The 14,065-nt window shown below is 46.6% G+C and overlaps 1 protein-coding gene across 1 annotated transcript in view; it reads right to left on the bottom strand.

The window, feature by feature from the left end:
* Nucleotides 1-14,065, bottom strand: part of GRK5 (G protein-coupled receptor kinase 5) — a 56,276-nt gene that overhangs the window by 22,170 nt on the left and 20,041 nt on the right. The window contains exons 2-8 of the mRNA XM_040361474.1: nucleotides 13,512-13,607; nucleotides 11,918-12,030; nucleotides 7,305-7,382; nucleotides 6,123-6,223; nucleotides 3,857-3,949; nucleotides 3,715-3,778; nucleotides 1,512-1,652 (exon numbers count right to left, since the gene is read on the bottom strand). Of these exons, the coding sequence (XP_040217408.1) occupies nucleotides 1,512-1,652; nucleotides 3,715-3,778; nucleotides 3,857-3,949; nucleotides 6,123-6,223; nucleotides 7,305-7,382; nucleotides 11,918-12,030; nucleotides 13,512-13,607 (686 nt within the window). The remainder of the gene's footprint in view (nucleotides 1-1,511; nucleotides 1,653-3,714; nucleotides 3,779-3,856; nucleotides 3,950-6,122; nucleotides 6,224-7,304; nucleotides 7,383-11,917; nucleotides 12,031-13,511; nucleotides 13,608-14,065) is intronic.

Genomic DNA, 14,065 nt, shown 5'->3' on the forward strand with positions numbered 1-14,065 from the left:
GATATAAATTAAACAATTAGGTAGATTCAGTAAGAGTAAGGCCCCATACACACGGGAGGATTTATCCGCGGATACGGTCCAGCGGACCGTTTCCACGGATAAATCCTCTCGAGGATTTCCGCGGATTTCCATCTGATGGAGTGTACTCACCATCGAATCGAAATCTGCGCCGAAATCCTCTGGCGATGACGTGTCGCGCCGTCGCCGCGATTATGACGCGGTGACGTGCGCGACGCTGTCATATAAGGAATTCCACGCATGCGTCGAACTTATTACGACGCATGCGGGGGAACCCTTCGGACGGATGGATCCGGTGAGTCTGTACAGACCAGCGGATCCATCCGTTGGGATGGATTCCAGCGGATAGATTTGATAGCATGTCATCAAATATTTATCCAGGGGGATAAATATCCGCGGAAACAGATCCGCTGGAGTGTACACACCATAGGATCTATCCGCTGAAACCCATTCGCTGGGATTTTTCAGCGGATGGATTCTATCGTGTGTATGGGGCCTTAGGCCGGCTTATCAGTAGATAAGCCGACCTAACTCAGAATCTAAGCCGACTTATGTTTAAGTGTATGCTCAAACAGAGATACGCTTAAACATATCTAAGATAGGACGGCTTGCGCCGTCCTATCTTAGGTTGCAATATTTCGGATGGCCGCTAGGTGGCGCTTCCATTGCGGTCGGCGTAGAATATGTAAATGAGTAGATACACCGATTCACGAACGTACGCCCGGCCGCCGCAGTACATTTACGCCGTTTCCGTAAGCCATTATCAGACCTAAAGTTATTCCATCTATTAGATGGAATAGCAATGTTAAAGTATGGCTGCCGTTCCCGCTTCGAGATTCGAAATTTTTACGTTGTTTGCGTAAGTCGTCCGCGAATAGCGATTTACGTTGTTTACGTCCACGTCGAAATCAATAGGCCCGTAAGGCGTACTTAGCCGCAATGCACACTGGGAAATGTAGGCGCCCGGTGCATGCGCAGTTAAAAAAAAAAACTTAAAAAACGTAAGGTCAAGCCCCATTAACATAAAACACACCCCCTTACACACATTTGAATTAGGCGCCCCTACGCCCGCCCGCTTTAGGCTACGCCGCCGTATATTAGCAGGCAAGTACATTGTGAATCATGTACTTGCCTAGCTAACTTACGGCGGCGTAGCCTAAACACACTAAGCTACGCCGCCGCAAGTTTAGGCACAGCCACTTGAATCTACCTAAAAATATCGAATTCTTCAGCTGTCCTTGTCCGGGTCAAAATGTGGCTGAACAGACCATTCTTATTTCGGGTAATTGTGATAAACGAGTCTGAGAAGGTTCTCATGTATCCAGGTCATAGTATAGCTAGTAGTAAACTTGTTCTGTAAAGTTGAGGGTGTTTTATAGCTTATGCAATGAGTGTGATAAATGAGGCATAGCAGAGGGTTCTTGCTTATACTGTCCTCCTCAGCTGCTCCCTATGTCCACCCTGTACCACCATCCACAATCTAGAGAGCTTACCACAAATCTGCTGGTCACTTTCTCCAGGATCTGCTTCTCGTTCAGCGCCATTGACTCGCCCTTTCTCTTCTTAATTCTCTTCTTCTCTAAGCGCTTACAGGCATACATTTTCCCTGTGGCACGTACTTGACACGCACACACCTGCCAATTACAATTTCCATTTAGTGTATATCTGTCCTGCATGCTAAGATATGACCTGTCAATGTCAGGTCAGCACACTTTCACATTCATGGGATGTAGAAGGGAGTCATTTATTCGAATGTCTGAATAAGCAGTTTGGGGGGCCTTTATAACACTGGAAATTTGTTGTTTCACATTTAGAAAAGGTTACAGCCAGAAGACTGTACAGTATACATGGAGTATTCCACATTCTCTCCATCACTGATGTCTCATCTATCCACATGGAAATCCAGGGAAAGTTCCACCGCCTATAGCCCTCCAATCACCCACCAGCGCCATGGACTCCCAAATGTCTCAGATTTTGTTAGCTGACCCCCAAACCCCCTTTTCCATGTAGGACTGTTCATATATTTGTGTGAAGTATTCTAAACATACAGGAAATTCTCATCAAACTAAAAGATTTTAGTGATAAATTCTGCAAATGTACTGTGCTAAACTTTCCATTGTATCACCTGTACCTGATGGTATCTGAGGCTCATTGCAGAGTCTGGGCAATATAGGAAGGTCACTAGAGGGTCAGTTCCATGGAAAGGTGGGGACAGTAACAGGTCAGTTCCATGGGTAGGTGAGGACACTAGAGGCTCAGTTCCATGGGAAGATGGGGACACTGGGGGGTCAGTTCCATGGGAAGATGAGGACACTAGAGGCTCAGTTCCATGGGAAGATGGGGACACTGGGGGGTCAGTTCCATGGGAAGGTGGGGACACTAGAGTCTCAGTTCCATGGGAAGGTGGGGACACTAGAGGCTCAGTTCCAAGGGAAGATGGGGACACTGGATGCTCAGTTCCATGGGAAGATGGGGAAACTGGGGGGGTCAGTTCCATGGGAAGGTGGGGACACTAGAGGCTTAGTTACATGGGAAGGTTGGGACACTAGAGGCTTAGTTTCATGGGAAGTTGGGAACACTAGAGGATCAGTTTCATGGGAAGGTGGGGACACTAGAGGCTTAGTTCCATGGGAAGGTGGGGACACTAGAGGCTTAGTTCCATGGGAAGGTGGGGACACTAGAGGCTTAGTTCCATGGGAAGGTGGGGACACTAGAGGATCAGTTACATGGGAAGGTGGGGACACTAGAGGCTTAGTTCCATGGGAAGGTGGGGACACTAGAGGCTTAGTTCCATGGGAAGGTGGGGACACTAGAGGCTTAGTTCCATGGGAAGGTGGGGACACTAGAGGCTTAGTTCCATGGGAAGGTGGGGACACTAGAGGCTTAGTTCCATGGGAAGGTGGGGACACTAGAGGCTTAGTTCCATGGGAAGGTGGGGACACTAGAGGCTTAGTTCCATGGGAAGGTGGGGACACTAGAGGATCAGTTACATGGGAAGGTGGGGACACTAGAGGCTTAGTTCCATGGGAAGGTGGGGACACTAGAGGCTTAGTTCCATGGGAAGGTGGGGACACTAGAGGCTTAGTTCCATGGGAAGGTGGGGACACTAGAGGCTTAGTTTCCTGGGAAGGTGGGAACACTAGAGGATCAGTTCCATGGGAAGGTGGGGACACTAGAAGGTCGGAGACCTAGAGGGTCAGTTTCATGAGAAAATTGGGACACTAGAGGGTCAGTTTGATAGGAAGGTGGGGGACCTAAAAGATCATTTCCATGGGAAGGTAAGGATACTAGAAGGTCGTTTCTATAGCACCCCATCACACACAATTTACTACATGCAAATAACAGTATTGATTTTGGCATTGTTTGGTATGTCAGATTCAATTCACAAAATAAATTGCTTAAGTTTGCTAAGAATTGTGAGGTTCTTTGAGGCATCTATTGTGGTAATGTGGATATAAAACTTCTCTATGAGATAAAATAAGGACACATGACAAACAAAAATGTCTTTCAAAAGTCCCTGCATGTTAAAAAAAATATATAGGTTTTTAAATGAAGTGATGTTCTGATGAACTCATTACTGTGAGATACAAGAACAAACCCCATGCCTACTCCTCTCCTTCCCCCAACCATGAATACCCATTGGATAAGTCACACCATGAATATCTCCCCTGTAAAAGGAAGATTACTGGAACTCACCTCTCCAAAGCCGCCTTTTCCAAGAACTCGGTACTGACGAAATGTATTCTTTGTCACTGGCTGCCTATAAGATATAAGGTTCCTCAGTACTGATCATGACATTGATTTGGTAATCACAGAAGACAGTACTCAGGATACCTACCTCTCCAGCCATTTCCATTGCAGGAATCGGTCAAAGTACATGCTGGACAGATAACACTGGAAGGGCTCTCCACTTAGAAAATCGTAGACAGACCTGAAAAACCATTGTCACTTTACAGAACAGAACTACAGCTGCCATTGATAGTATATATTATTATCATTATCATTAGTGGCCTAAGTGCTGAATTGCCAGGATAAAACTCTTGGGGTTTAGCACATCTATAACATTTTATCCTAAATGTTATCTGGGTCCTCCACTGCAATACATTAAGCCCCACTAGCGCATCTATATTTTATATGTAAGCCCCACTATTCCTTTCCCCACTGCTGTAAATCCAACCTCACCAGATCCACCCCTACTGCTATACATTCAGCCAGACCAATCAGTTTCCCCACTGCTGTACATCCTACCTCATCAATCTGTCCCCTACTGCCAAGCATCCAGTCCCACCATTTCCATCCACCACTGCTGTACCTCCGGTGACAGCAATCTCTGACATACTGGCATACATTGAGCGCTAACAATTCCTTATCCACTGCCATAAATCCAGACCCACCTATCCGTCCCCCCCACTGCCGTACATCCAGCCCCACCAATCCTTCTCCCAGTACTGTACATCCAACTCCACCAATTCTTCTCCCAGTACTGTACATCCAACTCTACCAATCCTGCCCCCACAACTGTACATCTAACCCTACCAATCCTTCTCTCACTACTGTACATCCAACTCTACCAATCCTTCTCTCGCTACTGTACATCCAACTCTACCAATCCTTCCCCCACAACTGTACATCCAACTCTACCAATCCTTCTCTCACTACTGTACATCCAACTCTACCAATCCTTCTCTCACTACTGTACATCCAACTCTACCAATCCTTCTCCCAATACTCTACATCCAACTCCACCAATCCTTCTCCCACAACTGTACATCTAACTCTACCAATCCTTCTCTCGCTACTGTACATCCAACTCTACCAATCCTTCCCCCACAACTGTACATCCAACTCTACCAATCCTTCCCCCACAACTGTACATCCAACTCTACCAATCCTTCTCTCACTACTGTACATCCAACTCTACCAATCCTTCCCCCACAACTGTACATCCAACTCTACCAATCCTTCCCCCACAACTGTACATCCAACTCTACCAATCCTTCTCTCACTACTGTACATCCAACTCTACCAATCCTTCTCTCACTACTGTACATCCAACTCTACCAATCCTTCTCTCACTACTGTACATCCAACTCTACCAATCCTTCTCCCAATACTCTACATCCAACTCTACCAATCCTTCCCCCACAACTGTACATCTAACTCTACCAATCCTTCTCTCGCTACTGTACATCCAACTCTACCAATCCTTCCCCCACAACTGTACATCCAACTCTACCAATCCTTCTCCCAATACTCTACATCCAACTCTACCAATCCTTCTCCCAATACTCTACATCCAACTCTACCAATCCTTCCCCCACAACTGTACATCCAACTCTACCAATCCTTCTCTCACTACTGTACATCCAACTCTACCAATCCTTCTCCCAATACTCTACATCCAACTCTACCAATCCTTCTCTCACTACTGTACATCCAACTCTACCAAGCCTTCTCCCAATACTCTACATCCAACTCTACCAATCCTTCTCTCACTACTGTACATCCAACTCTACCAATCCTTCTCCCAATACTCTACATCCAACTCTACCAATCCTTCCCCCACAACTGTACATCCAACTCTACCAATCCTTCTCTCACTACTGTACATCCAACTCTACCAATCCTTCTCCCAATACTCTACATCCAACTCTACCAATCCTTCCCCCACTACTGTACATCTAACCCTACCAATCCTTCTCTCACTACTGTACATCCAACCCCACCAATTCCTCACCCACTCTATTACATTTAGTCCCACCACTCTGTCCCTCAATGCTGTACAGCCAGCCCAATCAATCCTTCCATCACTGTCGTACATCCAACACGCACATGCACCAATCACATCCAGCCCCAACAATCTGTTCTCCTACTCCTCTACATGCAACCTCAAAAATCCCTCCCCCCACTGCGATACAAATAGCCCCACCAATCTATCCCTCACTGCTGTACAGTCAGCCCCACCAATCCCTCCCCTACTGCTATACATCCAACCCCACCAACCCACCCCCACTGCCATATATCTAACCCCACCAACCACTCCTCCTTTCTGTACATCCAACCCCACCAATCTTTCCCCCACTGTTGATAATAATGGCACTTACTTGGCACAGTTAGAGAAAAGCTCTTTGAATGGGCAGATTTCCAGTTTCTCTTCCATCTGATGTACAATGTCCTGTCCTACTTCAGATACATAAACTGGAGACTGCAGAAAAGAAAACCAAGCTGCGGAATTACTGACAGATTTTCAAAGCATACATCAATTCATAGCATATTTTGGCCCTACTCTTTCTTCTCCAGACAGCTGTTCACAGGCAATAATACATATGTCCCTACCCTGTGGATCCTGGGAATTGCTTTCTGCTGCTCTCTGGTTCAGATTTCTTGCATCATACCCTCTATGTGTGCCGTATTGTGCCTGCACTGCGCCCCCCCCCATCCTTGTACCAGTGTTACCCAATCCATTTTTTTTACATTGTTAGAGCCCTATTCATCCAAATCTTTCTAATCTGAATCTTCACAATACTAATTTCATACCAAACTTACACTAGTCAACGATGCCAGCACAGCTTTCCTTCATTTGCCTGTAAGGTACAGACAAAGCTGGAACACACAGGTAAGTAGCTGCAGACTTATTTACATGAAAACATCCTAAACTGTGAAACTACAGGACACAAATACCTAAATTCACAAAGAGTTACGCCGGCGTATCACTAGATACACCGACGTAACTCGGAATCTAAGCCCGTCGTAAGTTTAAGTGTATGCTCAAACTGAGATACACTTAAACCTAGCTAAGATACGACGGTCCTTAGGAGGCAAGTGCTTTGTGAATACAGCACTTGCCTCTCTGACTTACGGCGGCGTAGCGTAAATACGATACGCTACGCCGCCGTAAAAATGCGCGGAGCTACGTGAATACGGGCCCTAATGTCTAGTGACTAAAGATTAGCAAACCTGGCTTTGGATTAATGTTGATGATGTCCTGCAGTAGGGAACACAAAATGGACCATACTGATTTCACATTCATTGTTTTAAATTTGTCCCACCACAGCACTGTGGTTATTGCATAGCATGTTACAGTAAAATGACAACTCTCTGGACCTTATTTATGAGGGATGTTGTGATAAGAACTGTGGGCATCACAGCCACCAGATCAGAAGCTTCTTTTAAAAGAAAACACACAATCAGGTTATCCTGTCCTCTTATAGATATCTTCCTAGAGTCAGCCAAGGACATAGCAAGTCTTGTCTGCAGCAATTACATCGGCTAAGCTGCCAATTTACCTCCGGGGTGAGGAACTTCAGAATAATCTCCCTTCCCTTTTCTCCTAGTTTTTCATCCGGTGTAACTTCATACTCTGCCTGGAGAGGAAACCAAACAGATGATAATAATGAGCCATACAGACCAATTGCACATGTGATCATTGAAATCAAATTCAAGAGGCCATGAGATAGTGATGAAAAGGTATGAAAAAGTATGAGAGTGAAAAAGATTTACAAGAGAATACAGTAGAATGCTGGGATTAGAAGTGTATAGTGAAAGGATGGTGGGATGGTGGATGAAGAGTAAGAGGAGTGTAATGTAGGGATAGTGGATTAAAGGTAAGAGGAGTGTAATGTAGGGATAGTGGATGAAAGGTAAGAGGAGTGCAATGGAGGGATAGTGGATGAAAGGTAAGAGGAGTGCAATGGAGGGATAGTGGATGAAAGGTAAGAGGAGTGCAATGGAGGGATAGTGGATGAAAGGTAAAAGGAGTGCAATGGAGGGATAGTGGATGAAAGGTAAGAGGAGTGCAATGGAGGGATAGTGGATGAAAGGTAAGAGGAGTGCAATGGAGGGATAGTGGATGAAAGGTAAGAGGAGTGCAATGGAGGGATAGTAGATGAAAGGTAAGAGGAGTGCAATGAAGGGATAATGGATGAAAGGTAAAAGGAGTGCAATGGAGGGATAGTGGATGAAAGGTAAGAGGAGTGCAATGGAGGGATAGTGGATGAAAGGTAAGAGGAGTGCAATGGAGGGATAGTAGATACAAGATAAGAGGAGTGCAATGAAGGGATAATGGATGAAAGGTAAAAGGAGTGCAATGTGAAGAAAGAAGATTGGACGGCTGCACACCCATATAATGCAGATAAAAACTTATTTTTTCCAAAAATCATCAATAAAAACAGGCACAATGCATATTGGCAGGGGGAAAAAAAGGTTGACGCGTTTCACACATTTAGTACGTGCTTTGTCAAAACCGGTTTTGACAAAGCACGTACTAAACGTGTGAAACGCGTCAACCTCTATTTTCCCTGCCAATGTGCCTTGTGCCTGTTTTTATTGATGATTTTTTGAATAAAGAAGCCTTTAACTGCATTACATGGGTGTACAGCCATCTAATCTTCTTTCTTCACATGTACTCTGCAGCAATGACAGGGCGTGCACCCCATACACAGCTGGATTGCAGACACCATCATTGCCGGTTCACCTGGAGCAGCAGGATTGTTTTTACTTCTATTAAGAGGAGTGCAATGGAGGGATAATGGATGGAAGGTAAGAGGAGTGCAATGGAGGGATAGTGGATGAAAGGTAAGAGGAGTGCAATGGAGGGATGATGGATGAAAGGTAAGAGGAGTGCAATGGAGGGATAATGGATGGAAGGTAAGAGAAGTGCAATAGACTGATAGTGGATGGAGGGTAAGAGGAGTGCGATAAAGGGATGGACGATTGAGGATGAGAGGAATGTGATGAAGAACAAATGGTAAGAAGAATGTGAAGGGATGGAAAATTGAGGGTAATAGGAGTCTGATGAATAGATGAAGGATAGGATAGAGGTTGAGAGGACACTGATAACCCGATGGAGGATCAACTGTAAGATGATTGTGATGAACAGATAGAAGATCGAGGATAAGAGGAGTGTGGTTGAGGAACTGTGCATGGAGGGTGATGGATGGAATGTAAAAGCTGTGTGATGGAGGGACTATGGGTGGAGGGTAGAAGGAGTGTGATGGACGGACAGGGGTGAAGGATAAGTGGAGTGTGATTAGGGGATGGGGATGGAATGTAAAAGCAGTGTGATGGAGGGTAGAAGGAGTGTGATGGAAAGACAAGGGATGAAGGATAATAGGAGTGTGATGGTTGGATGGTGGATGAAGGGTAGAAGGAGTGTGATGGAAGGACAGAGGATGGAGGATAAGAGGAGTGTGATGGTTGGATGGTGGATGAAGGGTAGAAGGAGTTTGATGGAAGGACAGGGGGGGGGGATGAGAGGAGTGTGATGGGATGGTGGATAAAGGGTAGGAGTGTGAGGAAGGACAGGGGGTGGAGGATGAGAGGAGTGTGATGGGGAATGTAGGGTAGAAGGAGTGTGTTGGAAGGACAGGGTGGAGGATGAGAGGAGTGTGATGGTGTGATGGTGGATGAAGGGTAGAAGGAGTGTGATGGTGGATAAAGAGTAGAAGGAGTGTGATGGTGGATGAAAGGTAGAAGGAGTGTGATGGTGAATGAAGGGTAGAAGGAGTGTGATGGTGGATGAAGGGTAGAAGGAGTGTGATGGTGGATGAAGGGTAGAAGGAGTGTGATGGTGTATGAAGGGTAGAAGGAGTGTGATGGATGGACAGGCGGTGGAGGATAAGAGGAGTATGATGGTGGATGAGAGGGTAATAGTGTGATGGTAGATGAAGGGTAGAAGGAGTGATGGAAGGACAGGGGGGGGGGATAAGAGGAGTGTGATGGTGGGTGAAGGGTAGAAGGAGTGTGATGGAAGGACAGGGGGTGGAGGATAAGAGGAGTGTGATGGAAGGACAGGGGGTGGAGGATAAGAGGAGTGTGACGGTGGATGAAGGGTAGAAGGAGTGTGATGGAAGGACAGGGGGTGGAGGATAAGAGGAGTGTGATGGTGAATGAAGGGTAGAAGGAGTGTGATGGTGGATGAAGGGTAGAAGGAGTGTGATGGTGGATGAAGGGTAGAAGGAGTGTGATGGAAGGACAGGGGGTGGAGGATAAGAGGAGTGTGATGGAAGGACAGGGGGTGGAGGATAAGAGGAGTGTGATGGTGGATGAAGGGTAGAAGGAGTGTGATGGAAGGACAGGGGGTGGAGGATAAGAGGAGTGTGATGGTGGATGAAGGGTAGAAGGAGTGTGATGGTGGATGAAGGGTAGAAGGAGTGTGATGGTGGATGAAGGGTAGAAGGCGTGTGATGGTGGATGAAGGGTAGAAGGAGTGTGATGGAAGGACAGGGGGTGGAGGATAAGAGGAGTGTGATGGTGGATGAAGGGTAGAAGGAGTGTGATGGTGGATGAAGGGTAGAAGGAGTGTGATGGTGGATGAAGGGTAGAAGGAGTGTGATGGTGGATGAAGGGTAGAAGAAGTGTAATGGTGGATGAAGGGTAGAAGGAGTGTGATGGTGGATGAAGGGTAGAAGGAGTGTGATGGTGTATGAAGGGTAGAAGGAGTGTGATGGTGGATGAAGGGTAGAAGGAGTGTGATGGAAGGACAGGGGGTGGAGGATAAGAGGAGTGTGATGGTGGATGAAGAGTAGAAGGAGTGTGATGGTGGATATAGGGTAGAAGCGGTGTGATGGTGGATGAAGGCTAGAAGGAGTGTGATGGAAGGACAGGGGGTGGAGGATAAGAGGAGTGTGATGGTGGATGAAGGGTAGAAGGAGTGTGATGGTGGATGAAGGGTAGAAGGAGTGTGATGGTGGATGAAGGGTAGAAGGAGTGTGATGGAAGGACAGGGGGTGGAGGATAAGAGGAGTGTGATGGTGGATGAAGGGTAGAAGGAGTGTATTGGAAGGACAGGGGGTGGAGGATAAGAGTAGTGTGATGGTGGATGAAGGGTAGAAGGAGTGTGATGGTGGATGAAGGGTAGAAGGAGTGTGATGGAAGGACAGGGGGTGGAGGATAAGAGGAGTGTGATGGGGAATGAAGGGTAGAAGGAGTGTGATGGTGGATGAAGGGTAGAAGGAGTGTGATGGTGGATGAAGGGTAGAAGGAGTGTGATGGTGGATGAAGGGTAGAAGGAGTGTGATGGTGAATGAAGGGTAGAAGGAGTGTGATGGTGGATGAAGGGTAGAAGGAGTGTGATGGTGTATGAAGGGTAGAAGGAGTGTGATGGTGGATGAAGGGTAGAAGGAGTGTGATGGAAGGACAGGGGGTGGAGGATAAGAGGAGTGTGATGGTGGATGAAGAGTAGAAGGAGTGTGATGGTGGATATAGGGTAGAAGCGGTGTGATGGTGGATGAAGGCTAGAAGGAGTGTGATGGAAGGACAGGGGGTGGAGGATAAGAGGAGTGTGATGGTGGATGAAGGGTAGAAGGAGTGTGATGGTGGATGAAGGGTAGAAGGAGTGTGATGGTGGATGAAGGGTAGAAGGAGTGTGATGGAAGGACAGGGGGTGGAGGATAAGAGGAGTGTGATGGTGGATGAAGGGTAGAAGGAGTGTGATGGAAGGACAGGGGGTGGAGGATAAGAGTAGTGTGATGGTGGATGAAGGGTAGAAGGAGTGTGATGGTGGATGAAGGGTAGAAGGAGTGTGATGGAAGGACAGGGGGTGGAGGATAAGAGGAGTGTGATGGGGAATGAAGGGTAGAAGGAGTGTGATGGTGGATGAAGGGTAGAAGGAGTGTGATGGTGGATGAAGGGTAGAAGGAGTGTGATGGTGGATGAAGGGTAGAAGGAGTGTGATGGTGAATGAAGGGTAGAAGGAGTGTGGTGGTGGATGAAGGGTGGAAGGAGTGTGATGGAAGGACAGGGGGTGGAGGATAAGAGGAGTGTGATGGGGAATGAAGGGTAGAAGGAGTGTAATGGAGAGTAAGAGAAGCACAATGAAAAGATGGATGGAGAGGCAAATGGCAGAGGGATGATGGAAAATAAATGACTAATAGGGTTGGATGTATTCCATTTGTCTTACCACAGTATCCAGGAAGTCAATGAGACACTGGAGCTCTAGCTGCGTCTGACAGAATAGGCGAAAGAGGAACCTCCCAATTGGCTGCTTCTCACACAGGTTATAATAATCTTTTTCTACAAGACAGTCACCATTATTACGATTGTCTTATAAATCAACATTGGCAGTACATAGAATATTACACAACGATGTGATCACATTAGGTGAAATCTGTACTGAGAATGAAGGGGTTTCTATTGCTGACCTCCCAACAATGCTAGGCTGCCTGGCAGTCTCTTGTTTTACAATCACTGACCTCGAAGAAGCATCCTGCCTAAAAGGGAAGACCTGATCTGCATACTGGGCCAGATTCAGGTAGACTTACGACGGGCGTATCAGTAGATACGCCGTCGTAAGTCCGAATCCCCACCGTCGTATATTTAAGCGTATTCTCAAACTGAGATACGCTTAAATATTGCTAAGATACGACCGGCGTAAGTCTCCAACGCCGTCTTATCTTAACTGCATATTTACGCTGGCCGCTAGGGGCGTGTACGCTGATTTACGCCTAGAATATGTAAATCAGCTAGATACGCCTATTCACGAACGTACGCCCGGCCGTCGCAGTAAAGATACGCAGTTTATGTAAGGGGTTTTCAGGCGTAAAGATAAACCACCAAAAAGATGGCGCAGCCAATGTTAAGTATGGACGTCGGAACCGCGTCAGTGCAGGCTAATGTGAACCTAGAAGGAAACAAACAGCACTATGTTGCTTGTTTTCTTCTTGTTTCTTCACATGCAGAGTTGCCTCTAGCTCCTGTAGCAGGCTACCACTGGGTCCATGAGCATGGGCGTCCGCTCCATAGGGCAAGGGGGGTCGTTTGCCCCCCCTGGAATCGCCAGGGAGAACCAGGAGCAGGGCCGATTTAAGCGGTGACTGCAGCGCTCCCCTCCCCTCTAGTTGTCCCTTATTTAGAGTGCCCGTCCCTCTTCTGGAATCAAATCCATTTGTGCCTCATTCCAAAAGGTTCCTGTTTTAGACCTGAAATAAATATACTGTCAATACAGTGTAGTGTTTCAGTCAAGGGAAAGGGGTGCTGTGTAATGTAAAGGAGTCCAGTGGTACAGGGTGCTGTGTAATGTAAAGGGGGCCAGTGATGCAGCATGCTGTGTAATGTAAAGGGGTCCAGAGCTGTGGGGTGCTGTGTAATGTAAAGGGGTCCAGAGGTGCAGTTGTGGAGAGGGGGGTACACAGTAGTGACAAAGAGATATTGAAAGATGCAGGGGGCACAGTGGGGTGTTTTTACATTTTAACGTGGGGAGGGGGCGCTTTTAACCCCCGCTAGCGGTCGAAAAAAGGGTAAAATGCGACTGTGTATCGCCGGCGCCGCTGCCGAAGCGCCCCCCTCTGAAAAAATTTCAGTCCATGAGTCTGGACTTTCCTTATTGGACTGTTTTTAGGACTAATATAGGACTGTCCATTACAATCATACAGTAGATAGTTTCATCATCATTGGTTTTCCCTTCTCGGTGCGCCACATTTCTCTTCCATTTCTAATTTGAACCTAGCCTTAGTTACCAACATTCACTAGAGTACTACCCACAGTGGGAGGCTCACCTATACTTCGCCGGAGTTCCTCACACTGGCTGATGTGCGGAAACCTCAGAATTTCCTTCCACTTCTTACTCTTCCCCTTCCGCTTTCCACCACCCCCTGGGAAGAAATAAAGTTCAAATAAAGTCAATTTGTCGCATACATTTCATGAGGCAGTGCAAAAAGCAAAGTCTATTAGCAATGAGAGATAATGAAAGATGGCGGACAGGGGTTATTGTTCTTATAAGAGATTATCAAAAACAAAACACCCCCGGGGGGATTCTTCATATTTACTATCAACGTTCAGCTAATATGTTCTGTTCACGTATGAAAAAAATTTGGATTACCGTAGAACTGGAAAAGTTTTGGAAGGCTATAAAGAAGGGTTGGCTGAGCCCTTTGCTGATCTATCAGTAAAATGTTAAGGTTCAAAAGTGATATTTACTGTAATGTAATCTGAGCCGTGCATTCGCAGCTCAGACCACATGTACAACGCCAACTCTGTGCCGTTAGAAAGTGACTTCCATGCGCATACGTGCAAGTGACTGTTCCCGAGTGTCCCCTGTATTCTCCTCCGG

Source organism: Rana temporaria, chromosome 8 (genome assembly GCF_905171775.1).
Source record: "Rana temporaria chromosome 8, aRanTem1.1, whole genome shotgun sequence".
NCBI classification, from domain to species: Eukaryota; Metazoa; Chordata; class Amphibia; order Anura; family Ranidae; genus Rana; species Rana temporaria.